Source organism: Falco naumanni, chromosome Z (assembly GCF_017639655.2).
Source record: "Falco naumanni isolate bFalNau1 chromosome Z, bFalNau1.pat, whole genome shotgun sequence".
Classification (NCBI taxonomy): Eukaryota; Metazoa; Chordata; class Aves; order Falconiformes; family Falconidae; genus Falco; species Falco naumanni.
Window position 1 is genome coordinate 24,601,997 of NC_054080.1, and position 22,313 is coordinate 24,624,309.

General features: G+C 40.3%; 1 protein-coding gene across 4 annotated transcripts in view; it reads left to right on the plus strand.

The window, feature by feature from the left end:
• EPB41L4A (erythrocyte membrane protein band 4.1 like 4A) overlaps positions 1 to 21,250 on the plus strand; it is a 134,159-nt gene extending 112,909 nt beyond the window's left edge. For all 4 annotated transcript variants that reach the window (XM_040580447.1, XM_040580448.1, XM_040580450.1 and 1 more), the window contains 7 exons: positions 1,716 to 1,793; positions 9,089 to 9,208; positions 14,533 to 14,580; positions 15,212 to 15,280; positions 16,169 to 16,279; positions 16,638 to 16,719; positions 18,266 to 21,250. In XM_040580447.1, the coding sequence (XP_040436381.1) occupies positions 1,716 to 1,793; positions 9,089 to 9,208; positions 14,533 to 14,580; positions 15,212 to 15,280; positions 16,169 to 16,279; positions 16,638 to 16,719; positions 18,266 to 18,394 (637 nt within the window). In that variant the 3' untranslated portion in view covers positions 18,395 to 21,250. The remainder of the gene's footprint in view (positions 1 to 1,715; positions 1,794 to 9,088; positions 9,209 to 14,532; positions 14,581 to 15,211; positions 15,281 to 16,168; positions 16,280 to 16,637; positions 16,720 to 18,265) is intronic.
• Positions 21,251 to 22,313: the final 1,063 nt, after the last annotated feature.

A 22,313-nucleotide genomic window follows, 5' to 3' on the forward strand; every position in this document is an offset into this window, starting at 1 on the left:
CCTATGTCATGCCCAGAGACCTCAGAAGAAAATTTCTGTTTCCATTGCAGCAAAGCCATCACGAATTCTAATTCCTGATATCCTAAATCCTTCTAAGCCAGCTCATAGAATCATAGAATCATGGGATCGTTTAGGTTTGGAAAAGACCTTTAAGATCATGGAATCTAGCTGTTAACATAGTACTGTGAAGTCCACGACCAAACCACGACCCTAAGCACCACATCTATGCATCTTTTAAATACCTCTAGGGATGGTGACACAGCCACCTCCCTGGGCGACCTGTTCCAATGCTTGACAACCCTTTCAGTGAAGACATTTTTCCTAATACTCAATCTAAACCTCCCCTGGCACCACTTGAGGCTGCTTCCTCTTGTCCTATTGCTTGTTACTTGGGAGAAGAGACCAACCCCCACCATGTTGGTATTGGTCAACTTTCCCCATTAATGAGCTGGGCTGACAGAGTTACAGAGAAACAGGTCTGTCTTTGGAGGCAGTCAGAGACCATCATCACCCTAAACCAGGGGTCCTCACACTATTTAACCAGGGGCCGGCGCGGATGCAGTGGCAGGCAGCCATCTGCGGCTGCTTGGTTTCCCCCCCCAACCCCCGGCGGGGGGGGGAAGGGGGGTCTGTAAATACCGGGGGCCGGATTGAGGACCCTGGGGGGGCGTATCCAGCCCGCTGGCTGTAGTTTGAGGACCCCTGCCTTAAAGAATGGTCCAAACCGGGTTTTTATGAGAGTGCCATTTTTTAGGACCTAGCTCAGCAGTACAGTAATAGAGTCCTGGCTTCTAGGACCAAAGCCCTGATCTGTCTGCTCCAAAATGATCAATGGCAATCAAGGGTTTAAGGGTCTCGGACAGTAGTGGCCAAGCACTTCCTTTGACAGAGAGGAATTTGCCTGTAGGTAGGCATTTTCTTCTTGAAGTTCTGCATCAGCCTGTTCCATCAGTCTTTTCCAGTAATAAATAATCAGAGCCATAAATGTCACTTCATCATGCTTTGCAGTCAGAGGTAACACAGAAGTAACGGCTTTATTTCTTTTTCCCTGCATGACACGCTACCTTTGTAGCTTTGCATCGGGTCATCCCAGAGCTGTGCTGATACACACACCTGCCAATGTGTGCACTTTGCTCTTTCTGTGTTTATAAAGATCAGCATAATCATCGTGTTAGTGGTGTTTCTTCCATACTGCCTGACACTTGAAAAATGATATGAACTTACTGGAAGTCAGATGGAAGTTGAGGTGAATAGAAAAAAGACGGATCTGATGAGCATTTTGTTTTGCCTGCAAAACTGGAATTACTGTATTGTTTCTGTCGCATGTCTCACAATATACAATGAGAAAAGAGCATACAGTTTAAAGATAAAGTATTTCACAGCTCAGAGAAACATTTCACGGTGGTGTATACACAAAGAATGCTGAGAGATAAAATAAAATAAAACAAACAAAAATGCAGTGCAAAGATTCAGAAGGAAAATAGCACTCGCCTGACACTGCACGCTGGGTGCACCACTTTCAAAGCAGTTATTCCCAATCAATTAATGTGAAAAAGATAATATGACTTTCAGGTGTAGTAGACAAGCCCTCTAGAGTCTTTTAATTCTGATTTTCCTAGTAATGTCTTTGCAGTACTGTTCATTCCTTGTTTAGAACTTCAGTACCTTTGATGTTAGATAAATTAATCTTGAGATGTTGCTTTTCTCCTTTCCAGATCACGGTCTCGCTGTAACACCAGCAGTGGCAGTGAATCAGAAAATTCCAACAGAGAGCATCGGAAGAAGAGAAACAGGTGATCTTTATGTATTTTAGGTATAGAGGCATGAAACACAAACAAATGGAGATGTACTTTTCTGAGCTAGAGCTAATAAGAAATCTAACACATTTTATATGTTTACCGTCTTCCCGAGGCAGCTTAAGATCCTTTTATGAATGTGAAAAGATATTGCCAAAATCTATACACACGTCATAGGTGCATGCAATGAATGCATACCCTCCTGTTGCTTGGAAAGAACTCATTAATGAACTGCAAACTCAAATACGGGGCATATCTACAAAAGACTTAAAATATTAAAATAAATAAATATGGATAATGTGATAATAAAGTGGATAATGATGATACAAGATAGTCACAGTATATACTTCAGTACCTCAAAAATTTCAAGTGCAGAATTTTAGCAGAAAATAAGATTTTAAGGAGTATAGTAAAAATATGTTAATGGATCTGAAACTCACTGTTGTTTTTAAATGCATGAATGTCACTGCATGAATGTTTTTATTTTCCAAAATGTAAAAGAGTGTGGGCCTAAACCCAAAATGTGTACAGCATCAGCTTTTAATAGGACAACAGTAGTTAATACCACATTATGCTAGTAAGTTTTAGGTTTTATATTCTGTTTTTCTTGTTGCTGATATGAAAAAGTTAGCATAACAACTGATTTATTGTAGTAAAAACTTTCCTTTAAAACTGTGATATTTATATTGCATTTGAGATAACAGCATTTGAGAGTTATTTATGAAAATATATTTTTAAAAATCACATAGAATTTCTTCATCTTGTATAAACAGAGCATGTGAAAAACATCACTGGACAAAAGAGGAATTGTTTAAGGCAAATTTTCTAAGAAGCTGTCTGTACAAGCTGCCATGGTTTCTTGTTGTCTCATATGCAGTACTATGATAAATGATTTTCAGATATTTGGAAGCTCTTAGAAATAATTATATGCTAGATAGTGCAGCAGAAGTATGCAGTATAATAATATTTTAAGCATGTCTTGCAGCGGTTAAAAAGATGCTAAAAAATCATTGTGACATTCAAATAGGCTGGTATAAAGCAAATCTGAGCCATCAGATTTCTTTGGAGTTTACTTACGTTGCAGTACAGTCTTGTGCGATGCTCGGCTAACAGTAACCTAGTGTGCGGGGAAGATTTGTTTTCCAGGTGAGCTCTGAAGTTTAAATGAAATGCTGAGTATAGTTTCAGTGATCAGTAGGTAAATGGTATTTTGTATCCCTTTCTCTTAGAACACTCTTGCCAGGTTTTTTCTCCTGTGAGATTTCTTGTTCAGGGAGATCCACAAGCAAGTGAAGGAAATTAGAAACTGACCACAAGAATGTTTTTAAGAGCTTCTTGCAATATAAAGGTTGAATTGTAAGGATTACGTTCTGCTTATCATTTTCTGAAGAATAAAAGGGCCTTTACCAATCCTTCCTCGTGTCATGGAAAAGTGCTTAAAATTAAAAAGAACTAAAATCAGTTTCTGTGCATTGTTTTTATGTTTTTCGCATTTTCTGAAATGTAAGATACATCAGAAAGTTATAGCATTTGCAGCATCTCTTACTCTTAGGTGGTCACTTGAAATCAGACCAGATTAAAAGTCCTTACATGTTGAAGTAAACAAGTACTAAATGAGCTGGATGTCTGAGACCTGTTCCTTGTCATCAGGTGCAGGGAAACCACCAGTCATAATGAATTTCTGCATTTTGTTAGCAGCCACATCAGGAATATGATAAGCTGAAAGGGCACAGGCACTGAATAGTTTTACTGTTAGCAGAGGTGAGCCAGGCCTAACAGGGTTAAATGGGAGAATATAATGAGGCTTGCAACTGCTGTTACTAAAGTTTTACCTATTGCATAGATTAATACTGATTTGTTTCCCAGTACGGTAATCAGGCCCCACAAGCAGACAAAAGGTTATACTGTTTTATTGGAATAAAGTGACTGAATTCTTATATTACCCAAAAGGATCAGCTTCTGATCTTAGAAGAGTAGAATATATTGTTCACATGAGAAGACATCACTCTAAACTATTTATCAGATGAAAACAAATTATCAGAGAAAAACAGAAATGTAGGTGAAAACTTTTGAAACAATGCTGGAAAAAGGTTAGGGAGAAACTCTACTTGATCTTAATCAGTCGTAGAGGTTTCACTCCATCACATGAGTATTTTATCCTAAGCAGATGTTCATATGAAATCAAGGAAGAAACTGTGATGAGCATATTTCAATCACAGAAGAAATGTAGTTGCTTTTTTTAATGCTGTGGTCAACGTTTATTGTGTGGATAAAAGTATAGTAAATGAGCAGACAATGTATACTAGAGCATTGTCTTCTACTTGACTACACTTAGAAGATCCATTTGATTAGAATCACAGAATGACTGAATGGTTGTGGTTGGCAGGGTCCTCTGGAGGTCATCTGGTTCAACTCCCTGCGCAAGCAGGGCCACCTAGAGCTGGGTGCCCAGGACCATTCCCAGATGGCTTTTGCATATCTCCAAGTATGGAGACTTCACCACCTGCCTGGGCAACCTGTGCTAGTGTTTGGTCACCCTCACAGTGCACAAGTATTTCCTGACATTGAAGAGGAACCTCCAGTGTTTCAGTGTGTGCCCACTGCCTCTGGCCCTGGCACTGGGCATCGCTGAAAAGAACCTGGCTGCATCCTCTTTGCACTGTCTTTTCAGGTATGTACATACATTGCTGAGATTCCCTGAGCCTTCTCTTCTCCAGGCTGAACAGTCTCAGCCCTCTTAGCCTTTCCTTATAGGAGAGATGCTCCAGTCCCGTCATTATCTTGGTGGCCCTTTGCTGGGCTTTTTCCAGTATGTCTTATACTGGGGAGCCCATAACTGTGCACTCTCCAGATGTAGCCTCACCAGTGCTGAGTAAAGGGGAAGGATCACACTTCTCGATACTCCTAATGCATCCCAGGATACCATTCAGCTTCTTTGCTACAAGGGCAGGTTCATGGCTTATGTTCAACTTGGTGTCCACTGGGATCTCAGGTCCTTTTCTGCAAATCTGCTTTCCAGTTGGGCAGCTCCCAGCATGTATTGGTGCCTGGTGTTGTTTCTCCCCAGGTGCAGGACTTCACACCTCTCCTTATTGAACTGCACGAGGTTCCTGTTGGCTCATTTCTCCAGCCTGTCCAGGTCCCTCTGGATGGCAGCACAGCTGTCTGGTTTATCAGCCTCTCCTCCCAATTTGGTTTCATCTGAAAACTTGCGAGTATGTCCTGCCCCATAATCCAAATCATTAACGAAGATGTTAGGCAGGAATGGACCCAATATTGACCCCTGGCGTGCACCGCTTGTTACTAGCCTCCAACCAGATTTTGTGCCATTGATCATTATCCTCTGGGCCTGGCTGTTCAGCCAGTTTTCAGTGCACTTCACTGTCTGCTCATGCAGCCCATACTTCAACAGCTTGTGATGAGACAACATCAAAAGCCTTCCTGAAGTCCAGGTAGACAATATCCACTGATTTCCCCTCATCTACCAAGCCAGTCATTCTGCTGTAGAAGTTTCTCAAGCTAGTGAAGCATGACTTCCCCTTCCCAAGTCCATGCTGACTATTCCTTGTTACTTTCTTGTCAGTAATGTGCTTGGAAATGGTTTCCAGGATTAGCTTTTGCATACCTCCATCACCTTTCTGGAGGTGGAGGTGAAGCTGACCAACCTGTAGTTCCTTGGGTGCCTCTTCTTGAAGACATGAGTGACATTTGCTTTCCTCTATTCTTTGGGCACTTCCGCCAGTCACCATGATCATTCAGAGATCATTGAGAGAGGCCTTGCAATGACGGAAACTAGCTACCTCTGCACCCATGAGCCCATGGACTTAAGTATGCCCAGTTTGCTCAGGTCTTCTCTGACCTGATCGTCTTCCACTGAGGGTATGTCTTCCTTGCTCCAGCCTTTCTCCGTGGACCTGGGGCCTGGGATTCCTGAAGGCAGGTTTTGCTAGTAAAGGCTGAGGTGAAGAAGACATCCAGTGCCTCAGCCTTTTCCATGTCCTGTGTCACCAGGTCACCTGCCTCATTCAGCAGTGGGCCTTATCCTTCCTTTTGTAACCTGTCTGCTTACAGAAACCCTTCTTGTTGCCTTTGACGTTCCTGGCCAGATACAATTCCATTTGACATTTGGCTTTCTTAACCTAATTCCTGCATGCTAGGTGATGCCTGTGTCCTCCCACATTACCTGTCCCTGTTTCCACCTGCTGCATGTTTCCATTTTGTGTTTGAGTTTTGCCAGGAGCTCCTTGTTCATTCATGCAGGCCTTCTGGCATTTTTGCCTGACTTCCTACTCACTGGGATGGACTTCTTTTGAGCTTGGACGAAGTGACCCTTGAATACCAACCCACTTCCTTAGGCTTCTTTTGTCTCCAACGGCCTTATCCCACTGGACTTTTCCAAGGAGATCTTCGAAAAAGCCAGAGCCTGCTCCCTTGCAGTCTAGGGTTGTGGTCTTGTTTTTTGAGCTCTCTCCTCTCAGGTTCTGAATTCCACCATCTCACAGTCACTGCCACTGAGCCTGCCTTTGGACTTCACATCCCCAGCGAACCCCTCACTGTTGTACATTGTACCTAAATGATAGCTTATTGCTCAGATATTTTAAGTGAGGTTTCAAGAATCAAGTCTTCAAAGTTGCCTGTCTTAAGAGAGGTTATCATTGCATAAACGTAGCGTGCTATGGCGTCACCTGAAATGGGGAAAAAAGTCTTTAAGTCAACAGATGAGTGAGGATAGTCTTAGGACTTTCCATTTTACCATCAAGTCTTCCTGCAAACAATCTTTAATTTGTCACTGTGATAGCTGTTAATCTCAACTGGATTTATTTCACCTGTCATTAACAAGGATTTTTTTTCTATAAGGCATAAATGAACTTGTTCCTTTGTGGGAGCAAAAAGTAAAAAGAGTGAAAGGGAAGTTGTAATGGACTGAGTACAAGGGCAACACTTTTTTGTTAGAACTATCTTTAAATAGAAGTTTAGGTTATGAGTTAAGTTTCTTTCCACTCTTTTTGGGGTGAGGTGGGTGTTTGGCTTTTGTGGTCATCTCTGTGGCCAAAAAGCTAAAGGTTCTGCCCCAAAATTGTTATGATTTGGTCATTGCATCTAAATAATGTATTTCGTGTAGGGATTGTGTTACCTGGGTCATCCTTTATGTTGCTAAATGTGAGCGGAGTACCTTTCTTTGCAGCTGCGAAATGAATGCTTTATTCCTTCTTATTTCAGTGTGCTGACACTGCTTATTTTAACAACTCCCGTGCTATTTTATGTATTTAGGGTTTTGGTATTGTGCTGAAATTAAAGAGATAAATAACAGTGGTGAACAATGTTGCAACAAGTAGAAGCAAGGAGGCAGAGTAGGAATTACTTGGGATAGATAAAAGCATTGCAAAGGACTGTGCTTGCCATGCAGTGGTAGATGCTAATCTACTAGATTAGTGGAATAGACCAGAGCAGAAATGATGTGTTTAGTCCCTTAATGAGAGGTCATTTGTGGTCAGTGTGGAAGTGGGGCTTCAGGCACAGAGGTGCAGGATCTCATGTGCTCTGTGCCATGGTATGGAGCTCGTGCTCTTGCTACATTGTGTGGGTTTCCTGAGAAGAATGAGTGTCTCTTAGATGTTTTATGGCAAGCATTCAAATGCCTTCTTCAGTGCACAGCTGTCTACTTGACCTGTTAGGAGTTGTGTGGGAGAGATGGGGCAAGGTACTGTACTGGCAAGCTGGCAGATCCACCACCCATGGCAGCTGGTCCGGCCGCTGCCTGTCTTATTTTTGTGCAAGTGATTGCCATATGTGGGAGGCATTTGACTGTGTTTATACCATGTGAAATTATTGCAGCCTCCACAAATTGGATTACTGGGGACGAAAATCACAATTCATTACTTGTTGCTGTGCGAGTTCTTTTGCTGAATCTTTAGATAGAAGTTTATGTTAATCCCTGTCACCAGATTACAGGTTTAAAAAGACTTGCTTAGAAATCAAAACCTGATGTTTGCGGTTTTCTCTGGATGCTTGGTACCATTTGGTAGAGTTGTAGCGCTTTACACTAGTTGAGGATCCAGCTCAAAATCCATTATGCATGTGAGAGAAGATCTGATTAGAGGAAAAGCAGCAGCCTGCATAGCCAGTTTAGCCTGATACAATTCAAAACTCAAGGAGGAAGGCACATCTGTAGTGAAAAGCCACAACAGCAGCATGCTTTGCATCTCCTATCAGTCATGTCTCCGGTGTAATCCCTTTATCTCTGCTGGCTTGTTTTACTTGTCAGTTTTCTGTTGTTTTCTGTTAAACTCCTCTGGTTTCTTCAGTATGCCAGCCATACTATCCTATCAGAGAGCCCACTCCTGGAGTGATATTTTCCAGGGTTGTTTCTAAATCCCTGCTGAATTTTAAATTCAGTGCTGTGACCAAACATACTAATTTGTTCCACCTTAGCACTTCATCACACCACCCATTTCAGCAACCTCGAAACTACGAAGCATCTGTAGAGCTTTGGCCAAATGCTGGCATGCTGCTTGGTCTGGCTGGTTGGGTTGTTGCATAGGTACTTCAGCCTGCTAAGAAACATGCTGAATTTATAGGATTTTGACATTTGGTTTAATCTGTACTACATTCCCATAATGGATTCATGGATTTTAAAAAAAGCAAACCAAAACAAAAAGGAGAAGTTAAAGGCATATCATGTCATTGAGAAGCTCACGATCAGAGACAGAGGCCAAAGCCACAGGGGACAGCACAGAAGGGGTGCAGTGGCAGGACGCTATGTACCTGGGGCCGACGGGCAGACCTGCATGCATTCTGGGCTTTGTGGCAGGTCAGGGTGAAGGAATAGCTTCCTCTGAGCGGGAACTCACCAAGGGCATCCCTGGGGGATTTTCCCTGCATCCCTGCAACAAAGTATTTAGAAAAGTTGTAGTAGTAGAGCCTTGTATCATGATGTGGGGCTTATACTTGCTGCAGGTGAGGTGGGCTGGAATATGTGAAGAGGAAGAAAATTGTAGATGTTTGGCTTGGGCTGGGAAGATGAATTCAAGTTCTGGGCCTGTTCATAAAGGCCTGGGTAATTTCATTTTTGTCTTATGCTATTTCTAAATAAGAAATCCATGAGTTTGCTTTGATACAGCTTCTTAGATTTTAATGTAGTTTGGGAACATCAATTACAATTCAGCAGGATGAAAATATAAGGTATTACATTGGCAGGATCTGGATTTTTGTGGGGAAAAAGATACCCCATTGCTTCTCCGTGCATTCTGCATCAAAGACCACAGACTAAACTCCTAGTACTTCTTTTGCAGATTACGTCAAGAGAATGACATGGTTGACTCAGCTCCTCAGTGGGAAGCTGTGCTACGGCGACAAAAGGAGAAAAACCAGGTGGATCCAAACTACCGGCGATCCAGGCACAGATCTCGATCGTATGTAACCCTTCTCCTCCTTGATGTGAAAATCAAGGCTGCTGTAGCATGTTAAAAAGCAGGAGGAGTATCTCCAGACATTTTTGTGAAATGCATGCTCACTTGTTTAATCTCATAATGTCTGCAGTATTGTTCCAGATGAGACCCACTGCTGACGTCTCCATGCAAAATTACCATTGGCAAGCAGCAGTCAGTAATATATTGCGTCCTGATGGCAGGACTTCCCTGATGGAGCTGTGCTGCCAGGTGATGCTGCTCCTGCTGACAGCTGGTTTTGACATGGTGAAGTTGTCAGCTTCTAAAATTAATTTTCTCAAACCAACAAAAATGCTGGTTTCTTGTAATTCCTATTTTTCTTCTAATGACATGTTTTGGAGGTATAGACACACTGTTTTGTATTAAGTTTGTGTCCAGCCTAATCTGCCATGCAAGCCACCATCCAAAGCAGCACCAGGATCTGCGTGCCCAGCAGGCAGGGCAAGGCAGGGCAGGGCAAGGCAGGGCAGAGCCTGGAGTGTTGCAGAGTGCCAGGAGAGCAGCTATGAGGCACTGGGAGAGAAGGAAGGAGATGCCATCTTTGAAACCATATACCTACCCTCACTGCCCAGCTGACACGGATGAGTTGCCAGCCCTGATGCTGATGGCGTAAGGTGTGACCTCTGTAACACACTTAGATAGGTACTTCGCATTAATGCCTTTTCTTAAATTTACCTTTTGTGTTAAGATGTACCAAGAGAAACTGTACAGTGCTTTAAATTATTATTTCACTCATATTGATCATACCATAATCTGCACTGAAGTTTCCAGTATTAAAATCCACTTGAGTTCTGTTTTCAGTTGCCCATGTTGCTAGGACTCCTTTGTGTCTCCAGTTTCATAGTGTATATTTTTCATTCTTTTATGAGAAATAGAATTTGCCATTAAAATTCCAAATGGTGGAATTTCTACTTTAACTGGCTTTGTACAGACTTGTTCACTTTCAGCTGTGCAAAAGTCAAATGTTATTAGGTGTAATTGTATAATGATATATTACTAAAAATCAGGGATATTAAAGTTCAGTTGTATGGAATCCACAAAATATAGCCGATTAAGTTTGATTTACATTTTTTATTATATACAGAAAGTGCTGTAAACTAGGAAATGTACTCAGTTAATAATGGTTGGATTAAATTTATAGCCAGCTTTTCTTTTTTTCCTATAGAACAAGTAAATGTAATTGGTTGGCCAGCATGGGCTCCCTCTTGTGGCTAACTTAACTTACAAAATGTCTTATTTTCCAGCACAGTGACATTCTGACTTATATTTAGTGTATTAGCAAAAAGCCATAAACGTGTAGCATCTTACTAAACAAGGAAGGGTGTTAGAGGAAGCAAAGAAATGAGGAAATCCTGAAGATTTTGGATGGCTTCTCACTTCTTTTCCCTATTGCATTAGTGATGAATATATTCCTCCTTTTTGTCTCACTCTTCAATTTAAAAAAAAAACCAAAACCTAAAAAACAAAATAAGCCCAAACCTCCCAAGTATGGCAGAGAACATTAACATATGCAAGTAAGAACTAAAAAAAGTAAAATGGGAATTCCTTTCAAAGTGCTTAGAATAAATTTAGTAAAAAGGCAATTAACTGTTAAACTGCAGTAGGTTGTAAGAGCATTTAACTAAATTTGGCTCAGCTGTTTGCTTACATGACTGGATGCAGGTCAGACTGAAGGGAAATGTGATTCCCTAGGGTGCAGGGTATGGCTGGTTTTGCTTTTAAATCCATTCATATGGTCATTTAAATTTGCACACTTAGCAATTGATACAAACACCTTATTTTAGTAGTACAGATACATCTTTCACCTTAAGTTCCTTATCACGGTCAGCTTAACTAGAGGTTCATTTTGGAAACGTGAAGTAATGGCTGAAATATTTGTTATTGTGCCTGGCAAACATTATCAAACATTTCATTTGTTTGATAATGAGTAATATTAATCATTTGGTGGTGAGGTGTGTCTCCTTGGTCTCAGGAATAAAGATATTTGACAAGAATTTGACCTTTCTTTCTCCTAAAGGAATCAGCAAATAGGGAGCACTCCCAATTCTAGTTCTACAGGGTTTATTTTCAAGAGTTCATGTAAAACATCTGTGTAGCCAAAGGGCTTTTTTTAATTAAGAAGAATGGCTATTAAAATTCCATGGCTATTTAAATTTACCATTTGTGACTCAAACTGAAATATTAATAAGGGTGCAGATGCAGACACAAAAAATGATGTAGACCTTATTAATGTGTGGAGTCATTCAAGCTTGTGAAAATGAAATAAAAATAAACAAAAAAAACCCTAGAGACTCATCACTTACTGGGAATTCCCATTACGTTTCTTGTGCATTAGAGAATCTGATTAGTGTACAAATTGTCCCAGAAGCTAGTGATTCGGATACTTCAATAGGACAATCTGAGTATACATGATATGTCAAAAACTGTGAATTCTAAAACAATTCCGAGTAAAAGGATGAAAACAAATTGAAAGAGTGATTGTGATCTGCCTTTAAAGATTTAATGGAAGGATTGCTGTATTGTGGGCTGTTAAGAACATATACAAACATGAATTTCCCATGCAGTATATGCAATACCTACATTTCACCTTAACCAGACCTTTCTTTTTGTAAGCTTTTCTTCATTTTGCCTTCAAAGGAAGCAGGAACAGGCCTTTGGAAGGAAAATACATTTATTAAGATACTTTATCTGTATCGTATTTCTAGATATTTCTTATGTGGGGAGTTAACTGGAATAAATGCTGTGAGGTTATCCCAGTATGGTAACACTTAAACAGATGGAAAATAAATGAGGTTGGGATGGGAATTCATAAAAGCAGTTTGTTCTGAGGAATCACTGTGTTTAGCCCTTTCCTTATTTTTTTTTAATTTTTTTATTGTGGGATGCCATATTGCTAAATGGGTATTTTACAGCAGTGGCTTTCATTTTAGTGTAGTTGCAGGGGTGGAAGGAGGGGAGAATGGCAGAGCTCACAGAATTAACACCTGGAGTTGGCTGCAGAAAGCAGGAGGCACAGTTCCTAGAAAAACAGAGAAACAAAGATGACTTCTTACTTAACTACTATCTTTCTCCACTGCCCCACAAATTAATATTTCTTATTGCAGGTGAGGCTTCTCATGGTGCTTGGTGATATAACAGACTTCAGGCTATGTCCTGAACTGTTGTATTTCCTTTGGGAGCGACCTTGAGTGTTTGCTTCCTCAGGCAAACTAGGGCTTGTAAGCATTACAAAGCCTCCCTGTTTTTTCAGGGAGCTTTCTCATTCCCCACTGCCTGATTATTCAGCCTCAGAGGAGGATGCCTGCCTTTCCAGCCGCAGGGTGAATGCAGGGTTTGTAGCTGCTATTTTGCGAGTAGGGGGTTGCAAGGAAGGAGAAACCAATTCAAACTGAGGGGTAAAAAGGGCTGTTAAATGCCACTGTACACCAAGCTACTGCATCAGCGAGTTAAAACCAGCATGAACAGATGTAAGAAGGAGAGAAGGAGAAGTAAATGCAAGAAGGGTGAAGGAGAGACAGGAGAAGTGAAAATCGAGAGAAAACTAAATGCATTATAATGGTAAGACACAAAGCCACAAAAAGCTATGAATGCTGAGAAAAATGGGACTGCAAGCTACTCGTGGTCATAACTATTGCCATCATGAAGACCTGAGCAAATGGAACCGGCAGCAGAGTGGTCTGTCAAGGATGGGAATCATCTGGGGTGGCTGTGTCATGCTGCCTGGAAAGCTGTTGCCACCCTGGAGCCTAAGAAGGTTATGAATTAGTTCATATTAGTCCCAATAGGGAATCACAGATGTAAAGCTGTTTCTCACCTTTCTATCTCTCTCTGGTATTTACGAAGCAGCAAACTAATACCTCCCAATACTTCTGCACCTGTAAAATCTAAAAAAAATATAAATAAATAAATCCCCAAACCCAAAACATTACCATCCCTACATAATTTGCCTTTACACGAACTGTAAAACATTTACTGCAATGTAGATGTCTCTGAACATTATTCCTAGGCTGAAGTCTGGAAATGAGCCAACCACAGTAGTGGTGAAATAAGAAAACAGTGAAACTGTTGGTGCTAGAGAGCAATTTGGATTTATTTCTGACACAGCTGTGTCACTGGTCAAAGGAGAGCCAATTTAGTAGATGCAGAACTCTGCTGTCCTCCTTGATCTTCATTTAGATTTGGATTATATCACTCCAAAAGCATCTTCAAATATGATAGACCCTTCTGTTTAACGGAAAAAAAGCAAGCTGTATGATCTGATGATGTAAGACTTAAATCTTTGAGAAACTGTGCCTTCAGTGGGAGCATTATATGCGTGCTAGTTCTGTCTAAAAGTTGCAGCCCTCACATCTCAGATGGTGTGGAATATCAGTCTGGCTGTCCACACTGACTTTGTATAATCCCAAAGAAAAAAGTTATCTGATCTCTCCATGCAATGTAGTCCCTGCCACTATAAAATGCTTAATCTATTATTTTGCATGGGTTTTGGTGAATTCTAGGTACAACTTCAACAACAGACGTGGCTTTGCACTAATCCTGCAATAAAATAGAGTAAGAAAAATAAAAATAAATGGGATCCAGTTTGAAGACAATGTCTTCTTATAATCAGCAGAAAATGCGAGGCATGCCATTCATGTTTACTTTACTACATCTCTATGTCTGCAACAGGGAACTCACGATTTTAGCTAAGTACTTTCTCTGTGAATGAAATACTTGCTAAAATACGTGTGTGTGAGAGTATGTGTGTTGCTGGTTTGGTTTGTTCATTGTCGGCTTTTTGTCCTGGACGTCACAAAAGTAAAGGAAGTAAGCAAGAGGTGACCTGAGCAACAGGTCCTCTTTACTGGTGCTCACTGGGAATGGCCAGGGATTACTGGTGTCTCAGTCTGGCATGGCCTGTCCCTCCTCCTGCCCACAAAGGGCTTTCTCTGTGTGTCACAGGACATTTCTGAGGGTCTTTTACAAAGTGTTATCCCAAACCACATTGTTCTCAGCTGGGTAAGGGCTGGCAGCAGCTGAACACTGTTTTGGCTTTTGGCTTGCAAATTTCTGCTGTTTATGTTTTATGCATACTCAAGTCAAAAGACAAGAAATGACTTTTCAGTTGGAACAAAACGATGAAGTTTAATGCATTTTCTGAGATAACAAACCTTAGAATTGAAGTAACTGGTGGATTACATTTACTATGATTTCTGTACAGGGTCTGTGCTGTTAAGTTATTTGAACAGCAACACATCAGACAATGGTTTTCATAGTTCCACCTTTGTTGTCTTTGTTGGTGTTTATAGGAGGAGCCCAGATGTACAAGCTAAAGAAGAACTGTGGAAACATATTCAGTAAGTACAGTCCTTGTAGGATCTGAGTGACTGCTTGCTTTGCTTCTGATTATTCACATCTCCTGCACTGTGGTTATAAGGCATTATATTGTGATTTAGTGATGGGCCACAGTACATTATGTGGATGTTAATGGCCTGCTATGTGTAGAAGGTACTGCAGATCACTGAATGCACTGAATACAGATGACCACTATATGTAGCTGAATTATTAAAGAACACAGCATTTTAGAGATGTATTCCTCTGTGGCTTCCAAAATGACCTTGCTTGTAATACTGACAGTTCTAGGATGAGGCCCTATATGCTGTAGAACTATGAATTAGGAAGATAGTTAGCTATTCCAAAGCATATTTGATGTTCAGTATACACCATGTTCATGGATATTGTGAAGCAACAAGATCAGATTTGCAGGGAGGTGAGAGGAAGGTGGAACAGGATGTGACACGCAGTTGAAGCAATCAACGTGAAGTTAGACACATTTCTTAACAGGTTTCCTATTTTGATGTTAAGATAGCTTCAGGGCTGCCAACAGCTTGTTTCAGTAAATCTTTTCAGCCTAACATAATAAAAATAAGAGTGGTTTTGCAGTTGGTAGCTACTGTTACATTTTTTTACTTTGCTAATCCTTTCTAGGAAGGAGCTTGTGGATCCATCTGGCTTGTCTGAGGAACAATTGAAAGAAATTCCATACACTAAAATAGAGTGAGTTTATGTCAGGATTTTTCTTTGTGAATATAAAAACCCGCCTTTTTTTTATTTTACTGTGAACTTTGTCATACTGAATTAGGAGTGGGTTTACACATGATCTCTAAGCTTTTGTCTACTCCAGATGCTGTAGGATGGGTTGGGTGAGGATACTTAATATTTTTAAAACCTAATTTATTTATTTTTCCAAAATATGAGAAAAATAATCTCCATCTTTCCCTGTCTGTCCCACATACTCATGAACCTGCTGGATGTCTGTATGTTCTGTATGTCTCCCTGTGCCATCCATAGATCTGTTTTATGTTACGCACTACAGAATCAGAGAAAACTGCATGCAGACAAGCAAATCCATTTATTTCCTAAACTACTTCTGTTTAAATTTTTTACTCCAGTCATCTAAGGCACTATTGACCAGTTCAGACCCTTTCCTTGCTTGTCATGGAAACCTGCCATGGTCTGCCAGGACACAGCTGTTTCCTTAAGAACCAACATCTATTTCACTGTGATAATTGCCCATTTGGGATGCTAGTGCAAGCAGCTGCATGTGGCAGGCATGGCATCCTAGTTTGCATTATAATGAACTTCCACAACACCACTAAACAAAAAAGGCTGATGTCAAAGCTGTATATATTAATGCATTCTGTATTAAATTTCATTCTCAAATATGGACGTACCAGTTTGTGAGCTTTGCACTTTTGAAGCATTGAATTCCAAGTACAGACTCATAAGAAAAGCATCAGCCTTTTAAATTGAGCCAATGCAAGAAGCTGTCCATTACACTTCAATAAGAAATGGGGGGATCTCTCAGTCTGCAGCTGAATTTATGGTTTTGTGCCAAAGAATGGGTTTACTAACCTACTGTTGTGAATTCTGTGTCTCTCTTAGGACTCAAGGTGACCCGATCCGCATTAGGCATTCACATTCTCCTCGAAGCTACCGTCAGTATCGGCGGTCCCAGTGCTCCGACGGTGAAAGATCTGTCCTGTCTGAAGTGAAGTACGTTAATGTGGTTATTAGCAATGGACTGGTTCAGTGTGGCCCAAAAGTTGTTCAAAGATCATGGTTAGATTACAAGTAGCAGAAATGCGGTTGGTTGCTGGCGTACGATTCAGGCAACCCTTTAAATAGTAGCTCTTCAGAGCCCCTTGAGAAGGGATGGGATGACCTATGCCCTGAAGGTGCCCACTAACCACAGAGGATCAGTATGATAGCTTTAAAATATCTAAGGTCAGGTGATAAGCCTTTCAGATTTTGCTTTTCAGATAATGTAGCTCTCTGGGTCAATTTTATTATTCTTCCTCTGCACAGTTATACTTCATTATAGCAATATCCTTTTTTAATATTGTAATTCCAGTTTGAAAACTGATCTGGTGCCTCCACTGCCTGTTACACGATCTTCAGATGCGAAAGGTCCTAGCATCCAGTTGACCCAACAGGTTAGTAGTTGTGCATCCTTTGCAATTTTCCTTTTCTTGTTTTTTTGGAGGGAGAAGGTGTGTGTGTGTGTGTGTGTGGGGGGGGGGGTGTCTAGTGCTTTATTTAAGTTAGATCTTTGTTTCTCAGTGAAAATTAAAGCTGGCTGAGATTTTTTCAGCAGCAGCATAACTTGAAGTTTTACATTTTGCTTATATTTACACTTTGTTTATATTTCCAAATATATGTAGTTCTGTAGCATATGCCCCTGCAAACACCTGCCTCTGCTGCTGGAGGACCCTTTCCCGGTTTGTTTGATGCTTCCTTAAGACAGTACCGTGTTCTCCAAAGGAGGAGAATCAACTTTCAAAATTTCTTGAAATTACAAGTGTGCTTGGGATGCAGTTGTAATCACAGCCTACTATCATTTATTTGCCTCTTCTTAGAGGTCGTCTTAGAGGTTTGTGGCTCAGCCTTAAAGCACTGCTTTTTTTCTTTTTTCTTTTTTTCCCCAAATGCTGAATGTTTTTTTTACATTGTTGAAATCTGAAAAGGATGGAACTTGCCTTTTTAAATGTCATCAATGGCTTTCATCATACATTATCATACCATATCTCTCAGCTTTGCTAGTTTTATTGAGCTGAAAATGTGAGAAGTAAATGATATTCAAAAAGCACTTGCAGGTCTTCTGTGCAAGCACACAAAAGGAAAACCAAAACATGGGAGAATTCCATAATATGTAACTTACCACACCAGTCATCATGTCCAATGGTCTGGCATGTGGATATACCAAACCCACATGCTAATACTGTATGTAGTGTGGAAACTGCACAGAATATAACCAGCAAAACATGTCACATTTCATCTCATAAGCAGTTAGAATAACTTAAGCTTGAACAATTTTAAAATGATAAACAGGTATTTTTCACTTTAAGGCTAGTTAACACACTGCTTGTTCTTATATAGGAATTAGGCTCCAGGTTACTTGTTTTCCTGCATATGATGTCAAAGATGAGCTGTCCAACGTTTCTGTAAGGACTTGCTCCAGCAGTCAAGGGAAGCTGGTATACTTAAGGCTAAGCACATTTATGTGCTCTGTAGAAATGGGTAACTTGTGTTACTGAGTCCTGTTCAAAATTAATATTGTCTTATTTCCATTCCTGTCCAATACAATGTGGCTTAAATTTATGTCCTGGAAGGAATTAATGGTATGATATTCAGTGTCCACAAACACCTGTCTTTCCCCACTGCCCCAGACCCCCTGACAACAGTGGCCATTAATTCCCTGTGAGAGCTTGCCTGCAGTGCTCTGCTAAATATCAAATAATTAGTCATGGCATTTCCTGAATAGGGAATATGCATCCAAATAGTGCAGGGGGGCAGCAGCTAGCTGGGGAGAGAGGAGGCAAGAGGGGGAAAAAGTCGTGTTTGATCAAATAAATGTAGAGATGTTAATATTCCTGGTGTGTATTATATCCTTAGCCTAAGGCTGTCATAGCAGCAGTTATCAAATTGCAGTATTTAAATTCTGCTATACCTTTTCAACATATTTTAATTTGTTCCCTTCAGAGACAGAACGGATCTAAAGACAGCCTAATAGAAGAAACATCTCAACTGTCTACTAACAACGTTGGTGGAAAACCCACCACTAAGATCGTAAAAACTGTGCAGGTCTCCCACTTCAAGGTGGAGACTTGACTGCCGCAACTGAAGATGGTGAATGGATTTTATTCTTTGGAAACTGAAAATTAATGTGTGTGTGCAAGGGAAGGAACTGACGTTGACGTGGTAGCAATTTCTTCAGGACACTCAGAAGCGCAGGCTGCTTGCTGGGAAGGCCGAGCAATGCTTTTATCACCAACACTGTTCTAGTGGTGTGACTGATCAAGGAGAAGCTGCCTGATTAGACAACCAAAAAGAAAAGTCTTAGTAAAACTGAATGATCATCAGTTACATTTCCAAAAAATGAACAAAAAGAAGTGCTGCAACAAAACAGGCTTTATGGTCTGCTCTGTAACTGAATCGCCTTTTTCCAAAAAATGACTGTTAACTGACATGATCAGGACCAGATGCTTCAAGAGAAGCAAAATAGTCATATTTTTGGTCAATTGTGCAATACAGTGTGATATGGGGAGAATTATCTTCACAATTTTATATGGGGATCAACTTATGTCCTGAGACATGAGGACTGATAGCTCTTACAAGGTTTATTTTAGCCTAGCACAACAACAGTTGTCAATACAAAAGTTGACTCAGCCTGTTTTAGCTCAAAAATAATACACTCGGTAACACCCTGTAGCAGAGAGTTCCAGAGGTGATACAGACTTACTTTCCCTTGGCAGTTTTAAGTGTTCTCATTTTTTAATGCTCTTTTATGTAGAGGGACTGTTGAATTGAATATTCCATACCACAGAAATACATCTATCACCTTATAGTAAACCACACTGGAAAAAAAATGGATAATATGTACTGACCCACCGTATTGAGACTGCTTAGCAAGGCACTTAAGTACAGGTTAAATGAAACTTGTGGAGTAGGATTTAAGACAGCTAGCAAATAGACTTTTTTTTTTTTTTAATTAAACTAGATTAGCAAAATCTGCCTTAATCTCTTTTCATATGAAATAATCAATGCTAGTAATTTCTGATACTTTTCTCTGAGCCATTTCTACTATGATAAAATTACGAAGGCAGTATTTCAGGTATGTTAATTGCAATTTTTTTTCTATTGTCATGGTAGGAATAGTAAGTGTTAATGATGCTGCACATTGAGTGGGTTATCTTCTAGTATGTATCTGAAGTGATGCCTAGCTCTTCTCCTGTCCTATCACTTTGTACAAATAGCTGAAAGTTATTCCTCTGCCTCCCTTTTCTCCACAGTCAGCCCATGGATGAGTCTTCTGGTGTTGTTAACTTAATTGAGAAGCTTAGCAAAATCTTTGTGTCGTGAAAGTTACTTTTGCTAAGTGTAATCCCCAAACTAAATATTGAATTTGTCCAACAGCATTGAAAATGGCTGTGGTAGCTCGTACCTTCTTACATCTCTTCTTCTTAAACTCTGCCCCGACTGCCTCCAGTGATTTGCAGTGATCCTGTGTCTTCTACCCCTAGCAACACCATACCAGGGGACTGTAGCCCTGTCAGAAAAGCAATACTCTGAGAACTGGAGTAAGCATAAGGCATCTGAGTTCCACTTCACAATGAGTTTACTAATACACGTATTAACTAAAAAAACAGAGAAGTGAAGCCTTGTATGATGTGTTTTATTTTCCACTTCATTTTTTGATTCTTTATTGTTTCATGATGCGAGGTGGTCAGGTGGATGCTACTGGTCAGGGTGGTAGCCATACGGTTTGTATATTCCTATCACAGTAGATTGCTATGGGAGATGCTGCATCATGTGAGGGAAGGCAGATTAATTTATAAATATTTTTCTTTGATCACTTATTTTGGACAGTTCTGCTTCTTGAGTCTCAGTGAACAAGTCTAAGGGAAGGAAAGCACTTAGAACCCTTCTGCAGTAAAAATTTTGTTTTCATGGAGGTTCTGAATTTACTATGGATTTCATCCTAGGACATTCTTGGGCTTGGCTTACAGTATTTGCTCAATCTGCTTTGTAAGTCTGTTAAATGATTTCATTGTCATTGCTTCAATGTAAAATGATCCTTTAAGATATATTTATAATCTTATATAGTATTCTCAAAAGCACCGGTTTAAAAAAAAAAAAAAAAAGTGCAAAACCCCCACAAATCAAACAAACACAAAAAAAGGTCCCATCACTGTAGCAAAGATTGTGGTGATACAGATTAATCTAGAGCATCACAGTCTTTTGGAAGACTACTGAAATACAACAAACCACACAAGAACTGGTTTCAGTATCTGCAATGAAAACCACTCTTTATTTCTTCAAGAAGGTGCTCCAAGCTGGAGCATTTTGAACCTGCTTGTAGTTTGTTGCTTTCTAAATCACGACCATTATTCTTCATTCCTTACTTAGGCCCAGGCAAGTAGAATATACCTACTATTTTAGGAGGATTTGTGTTGTTACTATTTGAGAATTATCAGTACATAGTGACAAAATCTTGCCGATCCTCAAACACTAATTAAGAAGAAAATTACGTGTAAGGTTTATATCCAACCTCACGTTTTCCAGTATGTTGTCACCTGCCTGTGGGCTTTTGTGTATTATTGCTGGATACCATCAGCCAAGTGTGTGGTTTTACTTATCCCACAGCACCAAAACATAGGCTTCTCTCTAGTCTAACAGAGATAGGTTTTGATTCTCAAGTCACAGGAGAATTGTTTCATAACCAAGCCAACTTTTTCTGCATTTAAATGAGAAATTTACAGAAAGAATCCTGAATTTGAGCTGGTGGTCTTCTCTCCAATGAAACTATGTAGGTTTTAGCAAGTCTAATGCTTGGTCTGGGGCACTAACATACAGTTTTGTGTCTGCAAGATGAAGCTTAAAACCTCTATTACATGTTAAGTATCAGTGCCAGAACAAGGCGAAACTTGGACAAGGACATCACTGTCAGCTAATAGTACAGAAAAAGAAACTTCTTCCATGTGTGTGAGCCTCCTTTCTCTTCAAGCTTCTTTTCCTCAGTCATCTGAGGAAAGGCGCCTTTTCTTGTGATCTTGTTATTTTTGTGTGAGAGATACCTACAAGTCATCAATCACTGAAAGCACGCACCGTGTCACAGCTGTGCTCTGTAGCCCTAAACCAGCCCTACAACATCTGTAAGTGGCTGGCGTCTTACAGCTCTGAGCTATACCTTGCCCTTTCCACAGTTGCTGCCCTTCCCTGCCTCTCCCGGGGCTTTCACCGCCTAGAGGCAGTTTGGTTTATCAGACCTGGAGTCTGGGTGTCAGTCCGAAATGCCTGTGCCCCCTGATGAGTCAGGCAGAAGACAGCTGATGTATAACCATGTCAGGCAAAGTTTACCCTGGGGTTGGATGCCATACAGGCCTGTCCTTACATGGACAAAGGACTGATATTTGAGACACTGTCATCTTAATTCTGCTTGTAGTCTGCTGAATTGATCTCATGCCAAGAATTTTAACTTCGTGCCTCTGCATTTACCTCTTCAGAGACTTCTGCAAGTGCTAAAGATAGGTAAGTTGTGGAACTGTCTCACTTACTAATTAGCAACACCTGCAACATAGAGATACCTCTTTGCAAAACACGTATTTTATACAATAAAGAGGGCTTGCTAACCACACCACAAAAGCATTTATGTATATCCCATATTGGTCCCCTTGCTTGTTAGCTGGTTTCTTTCATTAGGAGCTAGCCTTGACTTGTGTTCTACATTGAGCTTCTTACCAATATCCCTAACCTTGCAACTTGTATTCTTGTTGAGCTGATTTTATTAAAGACGCTGGTTGGGGGGGAGGGGTGGGGTGGGGAAATCACTACCATTTAAGTTGCCAAATCAATCATCTTTATACAGGTGAATATTGAACTGAATTGATAGCACATTTTCTTTTGGGAAGGCCTGTTTAAATCAAAGCTTCCTAGAAATATGTTTGAAAACAACATACATAAACATATTAATGTGATGCATATGTTCTATGTACATTAAGTATTCATGAAGCAACTGTGTGCTTTATTT